At 51.8% G+C, this 20221-nt stretch overlaps 1 protein-coding gene across 1 annotated transcript; it reads right to left on the reverse strand.

The window, feature by feature from the left end:
• Window positions 1-1153: 1153 nt before the first annotated feature.
• Window positions 1154-20196, reverse strand: timm17b (translocase of inner mitochondrial membrane 17 homolog B (yeast)). The gene is made up of 6 exons (XM_059949578.1): window positions 20036-20196; window positions 11455-11554; window positions 9061-9124; window positions 8410-8538; window positions 1829-1939; window positions 1154-1418 (listed from the first exon to the last, which is right to left on the reverse strand). The coding sequence occupies exons 1-6, from the start codon at window positions 20059-20061 to the stop codon at window positions 1339-1341; spliced, it is 510 nt and encodes a 169-aa protein (XP_059805561.1). The 5' UTR covers window positions 20062-20196; the 3' UTR covers window positions 1154-1338.
• Between the last annotated feature and the right edge of the window lie 25 nt (window positions 20197-20221).

Consider the following 20221-nt stretch of genomic DNA (forward strand, 5'->3'; position numbering starts at 1 on the left):
AAGCCATGGGGTCAAGAGGCGGATGGTCGTAGAGCAGCTGGTGCAGATCACACCTGCTGGTTTTGTGACCACTGAAGCCAGGCAGACAACCTGTGAAGAGTTTTGATAGTGGCTGGGGTCACCCGTCTTGTAAAGACATTGCTTAGAAGGAGGCAATGGCACACCACTTCTGTAGAAAAATTTGCCAAGAACTATCATGGTCATGAGACCACGATTGCCTTTGTCATGCAACATGACACATAACAAACACACGAGACCATGATTGCTTTCGTCATGCAACATGACACATAACAAACCAATAAAGGTCACCCCTCATCCTCCTGCGTTCCAGAGAACAAGACCGAGTCTCACCCAATAACGAGGCCCTCAAGTCCTGCCAACACCTTCTCTAACTCTTCCCAGTTTACCATATTGTCTCTATAAAAGGGCGAACAAACCTGCACATCAAACTCCAAGCAGAGTCTCATCACCTACTGTGATGACATGCCCCAACTGATGAAGGCCAGCATGTCTCTCCACTTTCAACAAACTATGTACTTGTGCTCCTAGTTCCATTATACTCTACAGTGCCCTCCTCACGTGACTTGGCGCGCATCCGCTTGGCAGAGTTCAGTCCTCACCTCTCCTCCCATGGCATGGTGCTCCCTCTTCCCTGCCCCTCCGGTGGTGTGGCACTCCCCCCACAGTGTTCACCCCCCTCCTACTGCACAGAGCTCCCTCGCAGCCTCTCCCACAACACAGCACTCCCTCTTCGTGCCGGGAGCAGTTCTCCCAACTTGCACCGGGCTGCAGTTGCAGGGGTGGGGAAGGGAGGGGGGCAGGATTCTGAGACCCCAAAACCACAGACCCCACCCTGAAACAAGCTCACCCATCAGCGTACTGGAGAGCAGCAGGATATGAGATCCTAGCAGAGGGAGCGAGAGGGTGGTGGGAACACTACAGATCACTACCCCATCCCAATCATCTTCCCTACCCAAGCCCTTGCGGAGAACCCTACATCAGGACTTGAGGTGATGCCCAGCACAAGGAACTGTGAGGGTAGATCAAATGGGAGGATGGAGGAGTTGGGGTGGAGGTTTGATCCTTGCCTAACCCCACCCAGCCCCTCCCCAGAGCAGCCAGGAACTAGCTCTGAAAGAACCACAAACCAAGACAAGAGACAAATACTTTATTCCTGTACCACTCTCTCTCCCCTTTCCCTCTGGTGAGTCTCCCCAGCATGGAGGGGAGTGACCAGATCGGCCGGAATTGCCGCCCCTCGCTCGCTCCTCGCGCTGGGGCTGAGGAGGAGAGGGCGTCTCACCTCCACTCCGCTCCGCCTGGCCCCCACCACCCAGGCTACTGGTAATAGCTGTAGCTGCCGTAGGTCGAGGAGTCCTTGGGGGGCAGCTGGCTGGGGTCCTCAAGCGGTGGGCTGGCTGTGGATGAGAGAAGAGGAGGGGTAGAGGAGGTGGGAGAGAAACACTGTGAGGGTGGGACACCACCCCTACCTGCCACACACCCACCCTTCCCTTCCCCTCTCCGTCTCTGCCCATCACCACCTCTCTCCCATTCCCTCACCATCTCACCCCCCCTTGATCCCACCCTCCCCCTTCCCTCACCACCTCCCACTTCCCTTCACCCTGCCTCTCCCCTTCTTACTCCTTCCTGCTTCTTCCCTTTTCTTACCCCTCCCACTTGCCATCACCAACTCGCTCCCTACCCCTTCCTCCTGCCCCCACTCCTCTCCATCTTTTTCCCTCCATTCTCCCTCTCATTGCCTCGCCCTCCCTTCCTCTCTCCCCCCTGCACTCAGACTCCCACTCCGCCCCACTGGGATGTTACTCACGGTTTTGGAATTGCTGTGCAGTGTACCGGGTGAGGAGGATACCCACCCCCTCAATCAGAGCCAGAAGGATGCCCCCCATCATGGCCGATCCCACCATGGCCAGAGGCCCACCTGTGGGAGCAGAGCGTCTGCCTGTTAGCCTAGGTGCAAAGAGTAAATCCTCCCCATCGGTAGGCTGTTTGACTCGTCATTCCCACAATTACAGCACCCTGCTGCCCCTCACTGGGGCATCCGACCCATCACCCCCACACTGATCCCCTGCCCCGGAGCCCTCTGCAACCTGGGTATCCCACATCCTAGACTGCTCCCAGTGACACTCCTACCACACTGTGCAGGATGGTGTTCCTAGTACTATCCACCCTCCTGGGAGGAATGTCACCCTCATCCCATCTCAGAGTCTCTCTCTACTCCCCCCTCCCCAACTCCCACACCAACCCAGGGAGAACAGACCCAGTCTCTGTGGTCTCTCCTTGTAACTGAAATGCTCCTTCCTGGGCTCTCCTCTGCACCATCTCCAGTGCGGTCACCTCCTTCCTATAGCGTGGAGACCAGAACTGTACAGCTGTGGGCTGACCAGTGGTTTATAAAGTTGTATTGTCACCTCCCAGCTGTTATATCCTGTGTCCCAGCAAATGAAGGCAAGTATCCATGCTGTCCTCCTCTCCACCTTATCCACCTGCGCTGTACACCGAGCTCCCTGTCCCTCAACACTCCCCACCATTCATGGCACCAATCCTCCCTTGTACACCAAGCTCCCTGTCCCTCAACACTCCCCACCATTCATGGCACCAATCCTCCCTTGTACGCAGAGGTCCCTCTGTCCCTCAATACTCTCCACCATTCACAGTGTGTGTCCTACCCTTGTACACCAATGTCTCCCTGTCCCTCAATACTCCACCATTCACGGTGTGTGTCCTACCCTTGTACACCAATGTCTCCCTGTCCCTCAATACTCTCCACCATTCACGGTGTGTGTCCCACCTTTTACACCGAGGTCCCTCTGTTCCTCAATACTCTCCACCATTCACGGTGTGTGTCCTACCCTCGTACACCAAGGTCTCCCTGTCCCTCAACACTCCCTACCATTCATGGCACCAATCCTCCCTTGTACACAGAGGTCCCTCTGTCCCTCAATACTCTCCACCATTCACGGTGTGTGTCCTACCCTTGTACACCAAGGTCTCCCTGTCCCTCAATACTCTCCACCATTCACAGTGTGTGTCCCACCCTCGTACACCAAGGTCTCCCTGTCCCTCAGTACTCCCTACCATTCAGTATGTGTCCTACCCTTGTACACCAAGGTCTCCCTGTCCCTCAATACTCCCTACCATTCAGAATGTGTCCTACCCTTGTACACCAATGTCTCCCTGTCCCTCAATACTCTCCACCATTCACGGTGTGTGTCCCACCCTTTTACACCGAGGTCCCTCTGTCCCTCAATACTCTCCACCATTCACAGTGTGTGTCCTACCCTCGTACACCAAGGTCTCCCTGTCCCTCAATACTCCCTACCATTCAGTATGTGTCCTACCCTTGTACACCAATGTCTCCCTGTCCCTCAATACTCCCTACCATTCAGAATGTGTCCTACCCTTGTACACCAATGTCTCCCTGTCCCTCAATACTCTCCACCATTCACGGTGTGTGTCCTACCCTTGTACACCAATGTCTCCCTGTCCCTCAATACTCCCTACCATTCACAGTGTGTGAAATCTGTGTTCCAAAAGGCATCAGATAGCCATGAATGATGTGTCCGAGCTGTCTAGATACGCAAGCCTGGGCAGGACGATATGGAGAGCGAGCCACTGTCCATGTAGCAAACTCCAAGCATCTGATGAACCCAAAGGAATGGCAGAGACCAACAGAGTTTGGGACTCAACACAGGACTGCTGTAGAGATTCCAGCTCTATAATTATCCCTCAGCGTTTACTTCCAAAGCCTTCCCCAAGAGTGGGTACAGCCGCAAGGCACTGCAGGTTTGAGATCAGAGTTTTCCTTCTCCTGGAGGAGCTGCCAACCACGGCTGACGAGCCCCGTTTATCCGAAGCAACTGGTTTTAAGGCATCAGAAACCTGCCTTTGCCCCTTCTCCAGAAGGCCTCGCCTCCTGTTTATCAGCATTAAACAGCTCAGCACAACGGGGAAGTGGCCTCCCCTCCATGGACTCTGACTGTAAGAAGACAACTGAAATAAGGTAGAGTCTTGGCATCAGAATCTACCTTGTCGTAATCTTGCATTTGATTACTTATGTGCACTGCACTTTCTCTGTAGCTGTTACACTTTATTCTGCAGGACAGCACTACAACACTCTACAGCTGCCGCCAAACAACAAACTTCACAATGTGCGTCAGTCATAGCACATATCAAGCACAGAAATAGGCCCTTCAGCCCATCCAGTCTGAGCCAAACTATTACCCCGCATAGTCCCATTGACGTGCACCCAGAAAATAGCCCTCTATTTCCATGTACTTGTCCAAAGAGTAAACCATGCGAACCAAAACTTGCTGAGGGCCAGATCAGTGGCATTCAAGTCTGGAGACTAAAAAGGCTGCAAGAGGTGCAGGAACGATCTCCGGGAAATGGGAATTCCGGATCAAACTTGAATCAACGAGGGACACTCAACAGCTGTGGCAGCGCTTGAATGCTGTCACCTCCTACAAAGTTAAATGAAGCGACATGGGAGGCAGCAGAGATTCACTTCCAGATCAGCTCAATGCCTTCTTGGTTCGCTTTGACCGTCAGAACATTGTGAACACCTAGGTCTCCTGGCGATCCTTTGATCTCAGTACCTGAAGCTGATGTGAGGGCTGCCTTCAGAAGGGTGAATTCCTGGCCACGTAATAAGACCTGTGCTGACTAACTGGCTGGTATGTTCAATGAAATCTTTAGCAGTGTGTGGTATCCACCTGCTTCAAGCAGGCTTCAATTACACCAGTGCCCAAGAGGAGTCTGGTAACCCGACCCGATTACCACGCAGTTACAGTTAGATCTGCAGTGATTTGAGAGGCTGATGAAGAAACTTATCACCTCCTGCCTGAGAGGAGACTTGGATCCGCTCCAATTTGCCTACCGGAGCAAGAGGTCCACAGCAGATGCCATCTCACTGGCTCTTCCCTCTACCCTGGAACATCCAGATAGCAAAGATGCAGACGTCAGGATGCTCTTTGTCGATTGCAGCTTGGCATTCAATACCATCATCCCCTCAAAGCTGGTCAAGAATCTCCAAAACCTTAGGTTGGTACCTCCTGGATTTCCTCATTCGTGGACCTCAGTCAGTTCAGATTGGTAACAACATCTCCACGATCTCCATCAGCACTCTGCACTACAGGGGGCTCAGCCCCTACTCTACCCACTTTACACCAACGACTGTGTGGCCGAACACAGCTCCAACACCATCATCAACTGTCAGCCGAATCAAAGGTGGTGATGAATCAGCATACAGGGGTGGGACTGAAAATCTGGCTGAGTGGTGCCCTGACAGCAACTTCTCACTCAAGGTCGGGCAAGACCAAGGAACTGATTGTGGACTTCAAGAGAGGGAAACGGTCCATAAGCCTGTACTCATTGGAGGATCAGAGGGAGAGGGTTAGTAACTTCGAATTCCTGGGTGTTACTATTCCAGAGAACCTGCCCTGAACGCAACACAGTGCAATTGCAAAAAAAGAACAGCACCATCTCTATTTCCTTCGGAATCTGTGGAGATTCAGCATGTCATTAAAATTCTGACAAACTTATAACAGACGTGTCGTGCAGAGTGTATTGACTGGCTGCATCGCAGCCTGGTACGGGATCACTAATGCCTTTGAACGGAAAATCCCGCAAAAGCTACTGGATTTGCCCCAGCATATCGCGGGTAACGCCCTCCCAACCATCAGGCATATCAGCATGAAACACTGTCGTAAGAAAGCAGCAAAGATCCTCCCCACTCAGGCCATGCTCTTTCCTCGCTGCTGCCATCAGGTAGAAGGCACAGGAGGCCTCAGGACTCACACCACCAGGTTCAAGATCTGTTACTACCCCTCAACCATCTGAACCAAAGGGAACTACACACAATTGCCCCATCATTGTGATGTTCCCCCAATCAATGATCTCACTCCATCTCATTATCACATGTTCTCATTATTTAATGCTATTTATTTATATTTACATTTGCACAGTTTATCTTCTGCACTCTAGTTGATATATCACTGATCCAGTCATGGTTACTATTCTGTAGATTTGCTGAGTATGCCCACAGCAAAATGAATCTCAGAGTTACACGTTTTAACATCTATGCATTCTGATAATAAAATTTACTTTGAACTTTGAAGACAAGCTTTTCACACTATCTCGGTACATGTGACAATAATTAACCAATTCTATTTCCAAAGTTTCATAACATATGTCAGTGATTATAGACCTGATTCATGAAAAAAAAAGAGCTGGTCATTGACTTCAGAAATGATGAGGTTCAGTGCACACACCCCAGTAACACAGCCAGCATAATCAAAGACTTACCCATCCCAGACATTTGCTCTTCTCCCCCCACCCTCTCCCATCAGGCAGAAGATACAGAAGCCTGAGAGCCCGTCCCACCAGGCTCAAGGACAGCTTCTACCCTGCTACTATCAGACTATTGACCAAACCCTCAGTGATTTACGACAGGTAGTCAAAACTGCCCAATGCAGGAGCCTACCCTCCATCAAGGGCATACAGTACGTACAGAAAGGTGCCAGCAACATCACGAAGGATCCTACCCACCCTGCTGATGGACTGTTTGTCCCGCTCCCATTAGAGAGGATGTCCTGCTTGGTGGCGCAATAATATCAGCGCCGGACTTCAGAGCAAAGGTTCCCGAGTTGGAATCCAAGTCGGGTTGAGCGTCGAGCTAGCAACTCAGCCTCGTAAACACAAGAATAGCTTGCTACGGAAACACCGTCATGACGGTGCCCCGATAACTCCACTGCCGAGTTAAGGGCTAGTCTTCCTCTTCATTCAAGAGGAGGCTATGTGGCATCTGAGCCAGAACCACCAGACTCAAAAACACTTACTTTCCCCAAGCAGTAAGGCTGATCAACACCTCCATCCAATAACCCCCCACCAGTACTCTCTGGACACTTGGGCTGAACTGTAATGAAATATGCCTTTTAATTTCGTGTTTCTATATTCTGCGTTTTTGTGTTTTTTTGTTATTGTTTGTACGGTGGGGGAGGGGGTTTGATGTTTTCTTCGGGCGGGTTAGATCCAGGGTCGTTCTTGTTTCATGACTGTCCGTGGGGAAGACGGACTTCAGGGTTGTAAACTGAAGACATACTTTGATAAGCAAATGCACATTGAACATTCAGCTTGATCATTTCCTGTCAAGCGTCACCTTACGTACAGACACTCCTGTGCCTAGTGTCACTGTATGGACAAATTATCAATCTATGTATATAAGCTATCTTATTGTATTTGTATTTATATTTATTGTGTGTTTTATTATTATGTTCTTTATCTTATTCTGCTGAATCAGATCCGGAGTAACAATTATTTTGTTCTCCTTTACACTTGAGTACTGGAAATGACATTAAACAGTCTCGAATCCTGCCTCTCGAGTAGCCTTGCCCGCTAGGAGGAGGTCGCTGTGTTTGTTTCCCTTGGCTCCATGGCTCCTCCTGCCTCCTCCAGAAATCCCCAGACATGGAGGATTTTGGCGGGGGTGGGGGTTGCTTAGATAAGTACTTCTAATCTAAGCAGGTCTGCGAACTTGCTTCTGCCTAGCAGGATGTAGAGCAGGTGTACGATACACTTGCCGCAGGCAGTGGAGTACAAGAGTCGGGAAGTCACAGTGCAGCTGTGTAAAGCTCTGGGCAGGTAACATCTGGAGCACTGTATACAGTTCTGGTACCCCCGCCCCCTGACCCAATCGCGGGAAGAACATGGCTTTGCAGAGGAAGCAGAAGAGATTCACCAGGACACTGCGTGGGTTAGAGAGTGTGGGCCATAAGGAAAGGCTGGACAAACTTGGGTCGTTTTCTCTGAGGACAAACCTGATAGAGGTTGATAAGATGATTAGAGGTAGAGATGGGGCAGACGATCCTCCCCTCCCATGAAGTCTCTCTACACTTTAGAATATAGAACAACACAGCACAGTACAGGCTCTTCGGCCCACAATGTTGTACCAACCTTAAACCCTGCCTCCCATATAACCCTCCACCTTGAATTCCTCCATAGACCTGTCTAGTAGTCACTTAAATTTCACTTTGCGCTGCCTCAGTAAAGCAGCCAGCAGAATCAAAGACCCAATCCACTCCAGACATTCTCTCTTCTCCCCCCTCCCATTAGGCAGAAGATATCACGTCCCTCCGGGCTCAAGGATGGCTTCTACCCGGCAGTAATGGACCTCTTGTGTAATAAGATGGACTCTTGACCTCACAATCTGCCTCGTTACGATCTTGCACCTTATCATTTTCCTGCACCGCACTCTCTCTGTAGCTGAGACACTTTATTCTGCATTCTGTTGTTGTTTTACCTTGTTCTATCTCAAGGCACTTCATGGGTGAATCGCTGTGGGTGTGGTATGAGGGAGAGTGAGGGGACGGGGGATAGGATGCGGTTACTCACTGCGGGAGGCCAGCACGGCCCCGGTCAGCGCGCCGCTGCTGATGGAGTTCCAGGGGTCCTCCTTGCCACGCAGCTTCACCAGGCCGCAGTCGATGGTGGAGAAGAGGCCGCCCCACACGGCAAAGCTGCCTGAAACACAACCAGAGCCCGGGATGATTTGCCAGGGGCAGAGGGCAGGTCACAGGGCATGGTCTCGGAGGGCTGGGGTCGTAGGTGCTTCCTGATACAAACCCAGGTCAGAGGTAATGGACGTCTCAAAGTCAGGGTCAGATCGAAAGTTACAGCTCGGTCAGGGTGTGCCGATGTAGCAGCCGGGCCAGTTCAAGGGTTACAGCTAGGTTAAGGTGTGTGGGTGTAGAGGTTAGGGCCAGGTCAAAGGTTACAACTGGGTCAGGGGCCAGGTCAGAGGTTGCAGCTGGGTTAGAGTGCCAGCGTCAGGTCAGGCTGGGGAAGGGTAGCAAGTGGGAGATTCGAGCTGGTTTAAGATTTTCAGAGCACAATGTCAATGTTTCAAGTCCTGGGAGCCAAGTCAAGGCTCAGGATAGAGGTCAGAGATCTGATACGTCCTGGGGGGTGGAAATCACATTAAGGGCAGTGGGAGGGGGGGTGGGGAGAGGAAATCGCAGGCTCAATCAGCCGTACAACACCTACCTCCAATCTGAGGAGCCCGGATCCTGACGGCATTGATGCTCCCTCTTAGCCGATGACGGACACCCTGGGGCAGGAGACAGAGAGAGATCAGCACCGGTGGAGGAGGGTGGGGGGAGAAACGACGAGGATGGGCGAGGAAGAGGGAGGAAAGGAGAAAACGTACGTGGGGAGGGAGAAGAGTGTCTGTGGAGGGAGGGGGGGAACAAAGTGCAGGGAGAATTGGAATTGATTTGTTACTGCCACAGGTACAGGAATACAGTGAAGAGCTTGTCTTGCACACTATTCATACAGGTCAGATCATTACACAGTGCCTTGAGGTAGAACAAGGTCAAACAATAACAGAATGCAGAATAGAGTGTCGCAGTCACAGAGAGAGTGCAGTGCAGGTTAATGATAAGGTACAAGATTGTAACGAGGCAGATGCGAGGTTTAGTTTGTTTTATTGTACAAGAAGTCCACTCAATAGTTTTACAACAGCAGGGTCGAAGCTGTCCTCGATCCTGGTGGGACGTGCTTTCAAGATTCTGTATCTTCTGCCCGACGGAAGAGGGGGGAAGAGGGATTGTCCTGGTGGGGGTCATAGACTATGCTTTACTGAAGCAGTGGGGAGCGTAGACAGAGTCCATGGAGGGGAGGCTGGTTTCCGTGATGTGCTGAGTCGTTCTCACAACTCTCTGTGGTTTCTTGGGGTCTCGGGCAGAGCAGTTGCTGTACCCAGCCGTGTTGTATCCGGGTAGATAGGATGGGACGAGGCAATGGTTGGAGGGGAGAAGGGAGAATGTCCGGGGTGGGTGGGGGTCTTTGATTATACCGGCTGCAGTGAGAAGTGTGGACAGAGTCCATGGAGGGGAGGCTGGTCTCCGTGATGTGCTGACTGTTGGGAGGGCAGTGACAGCGGAAGGAGAGCAAAGGACAGAATCAGTGATTATCAGTGGCAGGTCATGAAATTTGTTATTTTCTTGCAGCACCAAAACATTTTAAAGACCTCCGTAAGTTAGAAAAATTAACAGAGAGTAGAAGGGAGGAATAGTGAAGTAGTGTTCGTGGACCATTCTGAAATCTGATGGCAGAGGGAAGACTATTCCTGAAACATTGAGAGTGTGTCTTCAAGCTCCTGTACTTCCTGCCTGACGGTGCAATGAGAACCGGGCACGTTCTGGGTGGCGAGGGTCCTTAATGCTGGTGCCACCTTCTTGAGGCACAGCCTCGGGATCATGTCCTCGATGGTGGGGAGGGCTGTGCCCGTGATGGAACTGCCTGGGTCTGTGGCCTCTTGCCACGTGTATTGGCGATGTGGGGCGGGTGTTAGCAGAGGGGGAGAACTGGGATAGCGGGTGTTTGCAGGAGGAGAGTAGTAGGTTGGGAAAGGGGAGAGCGATGGGGGTGAAGGGGAAAGGGAACAGTGCAGAGTAAGACTATTGATAGGAGGATGCAACAGACGTGGAAGGAGGGAGAAGGACGAGATTGGTGGGAGGGGGAGTTTGGGAGAAGGGGTGGGGTAGAGTGTTGCTGATATGAGGAAAGAGGAGGGAGTGGAAAAGAGAGTATTGGTGGGAGGGGGAGATTGGGTGAGGTGGGAGGGGGAAGAATGTTGCTAATACAAGGAGAGAGGAGGGGGAATGTTAGCAGGAGGGTGGAGTAGACAAGAGAGCATTGGTGGGAGGGGGTTATTGGGAGAAGAGGGGAGAGAGAGAGACCCTTGGCAGAAGGGGTGAATGGACAGGGAGGGCAGCAGGAATTTTAGGAGGTTTGTGCTTGAAGCCAACAGGAATTATAGGAAAGATGTCAACAAAATAGAGAGAGTACAGAGAAGATTTACTAGAATATTACCTGGGTTTCAGCACCTAAGTTACAGAGAAAGGTTGAAAAAGTCAGGTCTTTATTCTTTGGAACATAGAAAGTTGAGGGGGACTTGATAGAGGTACTTAAAATTATGAGGGGGATAGATAGAGTTGACGTGGATAGGCTTTTTCCATTGAGAGTGGGGGAGATTCAAACAAGAGGACGTGAGTTGAGAGTTGGGGGCAAAAGTTTAGGGGTAACACAAAGGGGTACTTCTTTACTCAGAGAGTGGTAGCTGTGTGGAACGAGCTTCCAGTAGAAGTGGTAGGCAGGTTCGATATCGTCATTTTAAAAAAAAAAATTGGATAGGTATATGGACAGGAAAGGAATGGTGGGTTACCGGCTGAGTGCAGGTCGGTGGGACTCAGTGAGAGTAAGCGTTCGGCACGGACTAGAAGAACAAGACGGCCTGTTTCTGTGCTGTAATTGTTATATGGATATATGGACGAGCCAGAGGGAGTCCCGCCAACAGGGATGCAAGAGTTGTGGGTCAGCAAGAGAGGAATTCAAGGGGATGGCGTGTTTGGAGGTCTGACACTGACAGCAGCTTACCACTGGCGCATTCCTGAACCCTTTAATGGACTGGAAAATCCCTCCTCCGATGGCACCCATGGTGAAAGCCCCTCCACAGTCATCCACGATTCGCCAGGGGCTGCAGGGAGCAGGGATAGAGGGTGGGGAGAAGAATGCAGGGAGGGCCAGCAGAAGATTGAAGGGGAGGGGCAAGTATTGTACAGAGGGGAATGAGAGGGATACAAGAGAGAGGTGGGAGGACAGGGCAAGAGATGGGGGGAAGAGAGGGAGAGCAGGAGGAGGAGGGAAAAAACAAGAGGGGGAAAGAGGGAAGGAAGATGACCAGGAAAAGCAAGGGGAGGGGGAGTGCAGAGAGGGAAGTGACAGGGATGTTGATGTGGAGAGGGAGCGGATGGAACAAGAGTGAGAGGTTAAAGGGGAAAGCGTGAGAAGGAAAGGCGAGGGACGGAGAGAGAAGCGAGGGAGTGAGAGGAGGAAAGCAAGCGGGGAGAGAAGAGAGAAGCAGGAGGGAGAGAAGAGAGAGAAGCAAGGGGAAATAAGGGGTAAAGGGTAAGGTGCAAGGGGAAGAGGACGGAGAAAAGAGAGATCAAGGGTGAAGGGGGATGGAGCAAAGGAGGGGGTGGAGGGCAATGGGCGGAGGAAGTAAAGGAAACGATCAGTGAGGAATGTGACCACCAATCATCGTGGAGCAGTCCCCTTCTGAATACTCAAAGCCCTGCCCCCCAAAGACACACCAGTGGACAACCCTTAGCGTCACAAACACTCAGCGAGTCAGGCAGCTGCTGTGGAAGGAAAAGAAAAGTGATAATGCACAGCACAGAAACAGGCCCTTCAGCCCATCCAGTCTGTGCTGAACCATTTAAACCACCTACTCCCATGAACCTGCATCGGGACCGTCGACCTCCATCCCCCTCCCATCCAAGCACTATCCAAACTCTACTTACATGTTGAAATCGAGCTCACGTGCACTGCTGGCCCCGGCAACTCGCTCCACTCTCTCACCACCCTTGAGTGAAGAAGCTTCCTCTCGTGGTCCCCTTAAACATTCCACCTTTCACCCTTAACCCATGACCTCCCGCCTGTGACTACTGGTGTGGAACTTGGACCCAGTATCGAGAGCTCGCAAGTTGGTGATTATATATAAATGACGTGAACGATGACACAGACGAACGTCAAGCGCACAATTCAGGACCACGGTGGGGCGTCTCCGTAGCATAACAGTTAGTGCGACACTATTACAGCTTGGGGCATCGGAATTCAAAGAAGTCTGTAAAGAGTTTGTACACTCTCCTTGTGACTGCATGGGCTTCCTCCGGTTGCTCCAGTTCCCTCCGACAGTCCAAAGACGGACCAGTTAGTAGATTAATTGGTCATTGTTGCTGGGTGGCAGGCTTGCTGGGCTGGAAGGGCAGTTCTGTGCTGTATTTAAATGGGAACCCATGACATAGGGCTGAACTAATCAAACACATGGGGTGTCCGGGGTGGGGGGAAGCACCTCCGGTGTGGGGGCTTGCCGTATCCATTCCAGGGCAGCCGACTCACCCTTGCTCCCCACCGGACACTCGGCTCTCAGCTGGAGCTCCAAGTAGCCGTCTGCACGCAACAGCAGCCACACCCCGGTACACCGCTTTGACAGGTGGGCTAAACCAGGTGAGGGTAGCCAGCAGCCTCGTACCCCGGTGAGACAGAGACATGACCGTCCTAGCACATAAAGTCAGTGCCAGCGGACTGGCGGAAGAGATCTACAGTGAGATCCAATGGTCAGGAAGGCTAGGATTGCTCCGTGAAGAGCAAAGGGCATGACAAGGCACAGGAGACATCACGGTCACCCACTGCAACCAGGGAAAACCCCAGCTTGTGACGTTTGTTCGTTATTGTCATTCAACTGTACACATGTATACAGACAAATGAAACAACGCTCCTCCAGACCAAGGCGCACAACAGTAAATGTAACTCACACACAACACATAAAGTAATAGATACTTGTTATGCGCCGTGTCGTATGACGTGGGCGATCATGATCTATCCATGTTTGTTTTTGACAAATTTCTACGTTACTGGTTTGCCATTGCCCCCTTCTGGGCAGTGTCTTTACAAGACGGGTGACCCCCGCCATTATCAATACTCTTCAGAGATTGTCTGCCTGGCGTCAGTGGTCACATAAACAGGACTTGTGTTCTGCACCGGCTGCTCGTACCACCATCCACCACCTGCCCCCATGGCTTCACGTGACCCTGATCAGATGGCTAAGCAGGTGCTACGCCTTGCCCAGGGCTAGCGGATGGAAGGAGCATCTTACACCTCCACTCAGACATAGGAGTAGGTTCACTTAAAGAGTTCAGGGCCTGATGGGATATGCCTCAGTTTATGGAGGGACACATCACTGGCTTAGTGTGGTGTTGGCTCATTGAGAAGATTAAAGTGCACGGGGTCCACGGTGACTCGGCCATTTAGATCCAGAACTGGCTTGCCCACAGAAGAAGGCAGTGACTGAGAACTCTAATTCCATCTGGAGATCCGTGAACAGCGGTGGTCCGGGTCTGGAATTTACAACGCAGCTTTGCAAAACTTCTGGCAGGCAGGCCGCATTTGGGAGGCTTTGGAGAGGGTGCTGCCTGGATTGGAGAGCGATGATACCTGGATGAGCGATCAGGAGAGGTCAGACAAACGAAGGTAGTTTACTCTGGCACGTCGAAGGCTGATGTGAGACCTGATAAAGTCCTTAAAATTATGTGGACAGATAGCTAGTATTTTTGACACAGGATCGAAATTTAAAGTACAAAAGGGCATAGGTTTAAGGTGAGGGGAGTGATTTCCAAGGAGATATGTGGGCAAGTTTCTTTTAAAAACACAGAGAGCGGTCAGTACTGGGAATATGCTGCCAAGGGTGGTATTAGATGCAGATATGATGGGCAAGGATTCCCGACCTGGGGTCCATGGTCCTCTCAGTTACGGTAGGGATCCATGGCATAAAAAAATGTTGGGAACCCCTGTGCTAGAGACTTTAAACAGTTTTTATTTTATTGTGACACTGCATGGAATAGGCCCTTCCAGCCACACCGCCCTGATTTAATCCTAACCTCATCACGGGACAGTTTACAATGACCAATTAACCTACCAACCAATGTGTCTTTGGACCATGGGAGGAAACCAGAGCACTTGACGGAAACCCATGCAGTCACAGAGAGAGCGTACAAAATCCTCAGAGGCAGCGGCAGGAATTGAACCTGGATCTCTGGTACTGTAAAGCGTTGTGCTGACTATTACGATACTGTGCCGCCCAAACAGGGGTGGGTTTACTTCTGGGGCGCCCTGATATGGTGCTCTCGTTGCTGCGCAGATTGATGGATACGATTAAATATTCCCGTTTCGCCTGATACAACTGAGTATCACATCTGCTTCTGTGTCTACTGTTATACCGACGCTTTAATGTGATTGAACAATCTATCGCTGCTTAAAGCCGAAAAAAACCCAATGCTGATTGTGGCCGTATTTCTCGACGGACTCCTTGAAGGAAATGTGGCTGCTGATCAGGGATACAGCTGCATTTAAGAAAACAGGGTTTCCGACTCCCAATACCGACCATCTTGCTGACAGATGTAGCTTCTAGTAAATAAGATTGATGATCTCAGAGCTGGGGTGCTGCACCAGAGGGACTGGGACCATTTGCATACTTTGTTTCACAGAATCCTGGTTAACCCCTTCCGTACCGGGCGCAGCGATTCAGATTGACGGGTTCGTTATACATCGTCAGGATAGGACTGCCAAGTCTCTGGAAAGCAGAGGTGGAGCAGTATACCTCCTGATCAACTTCTCTTGGTGCACAAATGTATCAGTGCTGTCCCAATCCTGCTCGCCCGATCCTGCCGCAGGAAATTTCTGCCCTCATTTTGGTAGCGGTGTACATTCCACCTCAGGTCAATGTCTAACAAGGCGCTGGATGCTCTGAGCAATGAGATCAACAAGCACGAAACAGCACACCCTAATGCCTTCACCATCACTTTGGGGTATTCTAACCAGGCCAGCTTGAAAAAGTCACTAAATAATTGCCAACAACAAATCACTGGTAAGTACCAGAGGAATGAACACACTGGACCCCTGTTACACCAACATCAAGAATGCCTACTGTGCTATCCCGTGCCCTCCTTTCGGAAAGTCTGATCACCCGGCTGTACTTCCACTCCCTGACTATAGGCAGAGACTGAACCAGTAGTGAGGACCAAGAGGGTATGGACAAGGGAATCAGTGGGCTGGACAGTATTCAGGGATTCATCTTCAAAGCTGGACAAGTACGCTGCAGTTGTTACCAACTTCATTCTAAGCTGTGTGCATGAGTGTGTGCCTATGAAAACCAAAAGTCGTGGATGAACACCACTGCTCTACTCTCTCTATGCCCATGACCATGTGACTAGGTATAGTTCAAATGCCACCGATAAACTTGCTGATGACACAACCACTGCCCAAAGAATCTCAGATGGAGATGAGAGGGCGTGCAGGAGCCAGATATACCAGCTAGAGGAGTTGTGTCGCAGCAACAACACCAGTAAGAGAAAGAGATTATTGTGGACCAGGAAGGGTAAGATGAAGGAACACATCCCAATCCTCAGGGATCAAAAGTGGAGAAAGTGAGCAATTTCAAGTTCCTGGGTGTCAAGATCTCTGAGGACGTAATCTGCTCCCAACGTATTGATGCGGCTATAAAGAAGGCAAAACAATGGCTTTCTTCATCAGGAGTTTGAAGAGATTTGATTTGTCACCCAAAGCACTTGAAAACTTCTATAGATGTACCGTGGAGAGCATTCTGACAGGCTGCATCACCGTCTGGTATGAGGGGTGGGGTGACCATTCTGACAGGCTGCATCACCGTCTGGTATGAGGGGTGGGGGGGACCATTCTGACAGTCTGCATCACCGTCTGGTATGAGGGGTGGGGGGGGGACCATTCTGACAGTCTGCATCACCGTCTGGTATGAGGGGTGGGGTGACCATTCTGACAGTCTGCATCACTGTCTGGTATGAGGGGTGGGGGGGGACCATTCTGACAGTCTGCATCACCGTCTGGTATGAGGGGTGGGGGGGACCATTCTGACAGTCTGCATCACCGTCTGGTATGAGGGGTGGGGGGGACCATTCTGACAGGCTGCATCACCGTCTGGTATGAGGGGTGGGGGGGGACCATTCTGACAGGCTGCATCACCGTCTGGTATGAGGGGTGGGGGGGGACCATTCTGACAGGCTGCATCACCGTCTGGTATGAGGGGTGGGGGGGGACCATTCTGACAGGCTGCATCACCGTCTGGTATGAGGGGTGGGGGGGAGTGACCATTCTGACAGGCTGCATCACCGTCTGGTATGAGGGGTGGGGGGGACCATTCTGACAGGCTGCATCACCGTCTGGTATGAGGGGTGGGGGGGACCATTCTGACAGGCTGCATCACTGTCTGGTGTGAGGGGTGGGGGGGACCATTCTGACAGTCTGCATCACCGTCTGGTATGAGGGGTGGGGGGGGACCATTCTGACAGGCTGCATCACCGTCTGGTATGAGGGGTGGGGGGGACCATTCTGACAGGCTGCATCACCGTCTGGTATGAGGGGTGGGGGGGAGTGACCATTCTGACAGTCTGCATCACCGTCTGGTATGAGGGGTGGGGGGGACCATTCTGACAGGCTGCATCACCGTCTGGTATGAGGGGTGGGGGGGACCATTCTGACAGTCTGGTGTGAGGGGTGGGGGGGACCATTCTGACAAGCTGCATCACTGTCTGGTATGAGGGGTGGGGGGGACCATTCTGACAGGCTGCATCACCGTCTGGTATGAGGGGTGGGGGGGGACCATTCTGACAGGCTGCATCACCGTCTGGTATGAGGGGTGGGGGGGGGGGACCACTCTGACAGGCTGCATCACCGTCTGGTATGAGGGGTGGGGGGGACCATTCTGACAGTCTGCATCACTGTTTGGTATGAGGGGTGGGGGGGACCATTCTGACAGGCTGCATCACCGTCTGGTATGAGGGGTGGGGGGGACCATTCTGACAGTCTGCATCACTGTCTGGTATGAGGGGTGGGGGGGACCATTCTGACAGTCTGCATCACCGTCTGGTATGAGGGGTGGGGGGGGGGACCAGTCTGACAGGCTGCATCACCGTCTGGTATGAGGGGTGGGGGGGACCATTCTGACAGGCTGCATCACCGTCTGGTATGAGGGGTGGGGGGGGAACCATTCTGACAGTCTGCATCACCGTCTGGTATGAGGGGTGGGGGGGACCATTCTGACAGGCTGCATCACCGTCTGGTATGAGGGTTGGGGGGGACCATTCTGACAGGCTGCATCACCGTCTGGTATGAGGGGTGGGGGGGACCATTCTGACAGGCTGCATCACTGTCTGGTATGAGGGGTGGGGGGACCATTCTGACAGTCTGCATCACCGTCTGGTATGAGGGGTGGGGGGGACCATTCTGACAGTCTGCATCACTGTCTGGTATGAGGGGTGGGGGGACCATTCTGACAGGCTGCATCACCGTCTGGTATGAGGGGTGGGGGGGACCATTCTGACAGTCTGCATCACCATCTGGTATGAGGGGTTTGGGGGACCATTCTGACAGGCTGCATCACCGTCTGGTATGAGGGGTGGGGGGGGGGACCATTCTGACAGGCTGCATCACCATCTGGTATGAGGGGTGGGGGGGACCATTCTGACAGGCTGCATCACCGTCTGGTATGAGGGGTGGGGGGGGGGGGACCATTCCGACAGTCTGCATCACTGTCTGGTATGAGGGGTGGGGTGGGACCATTCTGACAGTCTGCATCACCGTCTGGTATGAGGGGTGGGGGGGACCATTCTGACAGTCTGCATCACCGTCTGGTATGAGGGGTGGGGTGGGACCATTCTGACAGGCTGCATCACTGTCTTGCATTGTGGGGGAGGGCTACTGCACAGGACTGAAAAAAGCTACAGAACGTTGTAAAATTAGTCAGCTCCATCTTGGGCACTAGCCTCCGTAGTATCCATGACATCTTTGAGGAGAGGTGCCGCAGAAAGGTGGAGTCCATTATTAAAGACCCCCCCATCACCCAGTATATGCTCTCTTTTCACCATTACCATCAGGGAGGAGGTACAGAAGCCTCAATGTATGCACTCAGCAATTCAGGAACAGCTTCTTCCCCTCTGCCATCCAATTCCTAAACATCCAGACATTGAACCCACGAGCACTACCTCATGTTTGTGCGTTGTATATCTGTTTTGTACTATTTATAATCTACACACACAGCTCTTGTAATTGCCTTACTTACTTATTCCTTTCTCTCTATATTATAATGTATTGCATTATATTGCTGGTGCGAAGTTAAAAACTTCACGACACATAAATAGCAAATAGAAAAATAGGCATCCATTAGTATCGTGAGACCATGGATTTGCCCTTGGAAGGTTACCAGGATGCAGGCCTAGGCAGGGTTGTATGGGAGACTGGCAGTTGCCCGTGCAGCGAGCCGTCCCCTCTCCATGCCACCAATGTTGTCCAAGGGAAGAGCACTAGGACTCAAGCAGCTTGGCACCGGTGTCGTTGCAGAGCAATGTGTTGTTAAGTGTCTTGCTCAAGGTCACAATGCGCTGTCAGCTGAGGCTTGAACCAGTGACCTTCAGATCACTAGACCGATGCCTTATCTACTAGGCCACGCACCAACCACGACACATGCTGATGATATGAAACCTGATTCTGATTCAAGTGGCTGTTTTATACAGACACATGAGTGCAGTGAAAGGAGGGAGAAGGGTCACAATAACAGCAGGGTAGAAGCTATCCTCAAGCCTGGTGGTACATGATTTCAGTTTTCTTTCTCCTGCCCCATGGGAAAGGGTAGGAATAGGAGCAGGAGTCGGCCATCTGGCCTGTCCAGTCTGCTCTGCCATTCAATGAGGTCGTGGCTGATCTGACTGTGGACTCATCTCCACCTACCCTCCTTTTCACCATAACCCTTAATTCCCCTACTATACAGAAATCTACCCGACCTTGACAAATATATTTACTGAGGTAGCCTCCATTGCTTGCTTCATTGGGCAGAGAATTCCACAGATTCACTGTTCTTTGGGAAAATCTCCACCAACCAGGGGTGAGATTACGATGAGCATGGATTCTCAGGGCAGCCCGTGCCCTGCTGCCCAAAGCACCCAATATTAGGATCCATCTTGTTTTGGGTTCCCTCTCAGTCTGGAGGGGAAACATTCACCATTTCACTTCCCACGGACGCTACCCGACCGATTTAACCACGTCACCTGAGAACATATCGCGCCATCAGTATTATTTAGAATTTGGCTCTATCTCAGTTTACGTTTTTTGCATAAGTTCTATTTATTTTCCGGTAAGATGTTCGTATATGTTAACCTATTCATACTTTGACAAAGTCATGGGCTGTCCGGATCACGTGACACTACCAGCGTCCTCAGCTAGCAGGTGACCACGTGATTTAGCTCCCTCCGAGGGACATCACGTGACTATATTCCTTGCTATCCGCTGCCTACGCAGGCGCAAAGCGTTCCACCACCCTCAACGCAAGACCGCCAGCGCCCGATGGGCCTCCCCCCGCATCCCGGCACCGTACCATGGTTCGCGGGCGTACTCCTCCATGTCGCTCCGCGGCCGACGGGCTCTCCCCGCCGCCGCCTGGTGACGACAGAGCGACGGCTCCGCTCCTTGTCACGTGCCCCTCCCTGCCTGGCGTCACGTTGGGCGCAGACTCTCCCGCCCAAAACGACAGCTCGAACGGCTGATTACGTCAGGTTATTAC

This window comes from Hypanus sabinus, chromosome 24 (assembly GCF_030144855.1).
Source record: "Hypanus sabinus isolate sHypSab1 chromosome 24, sHypSab1.hap1, whole genome shotgun sequence".
NCBI classification, from domain to species: domain Eukaryota; kingdom Metazoa; phylum Chordata; class Chondrichthyes; order Myliobatiformes; family Dasyatidae; genus Hypanus; species Hypanus sabinus.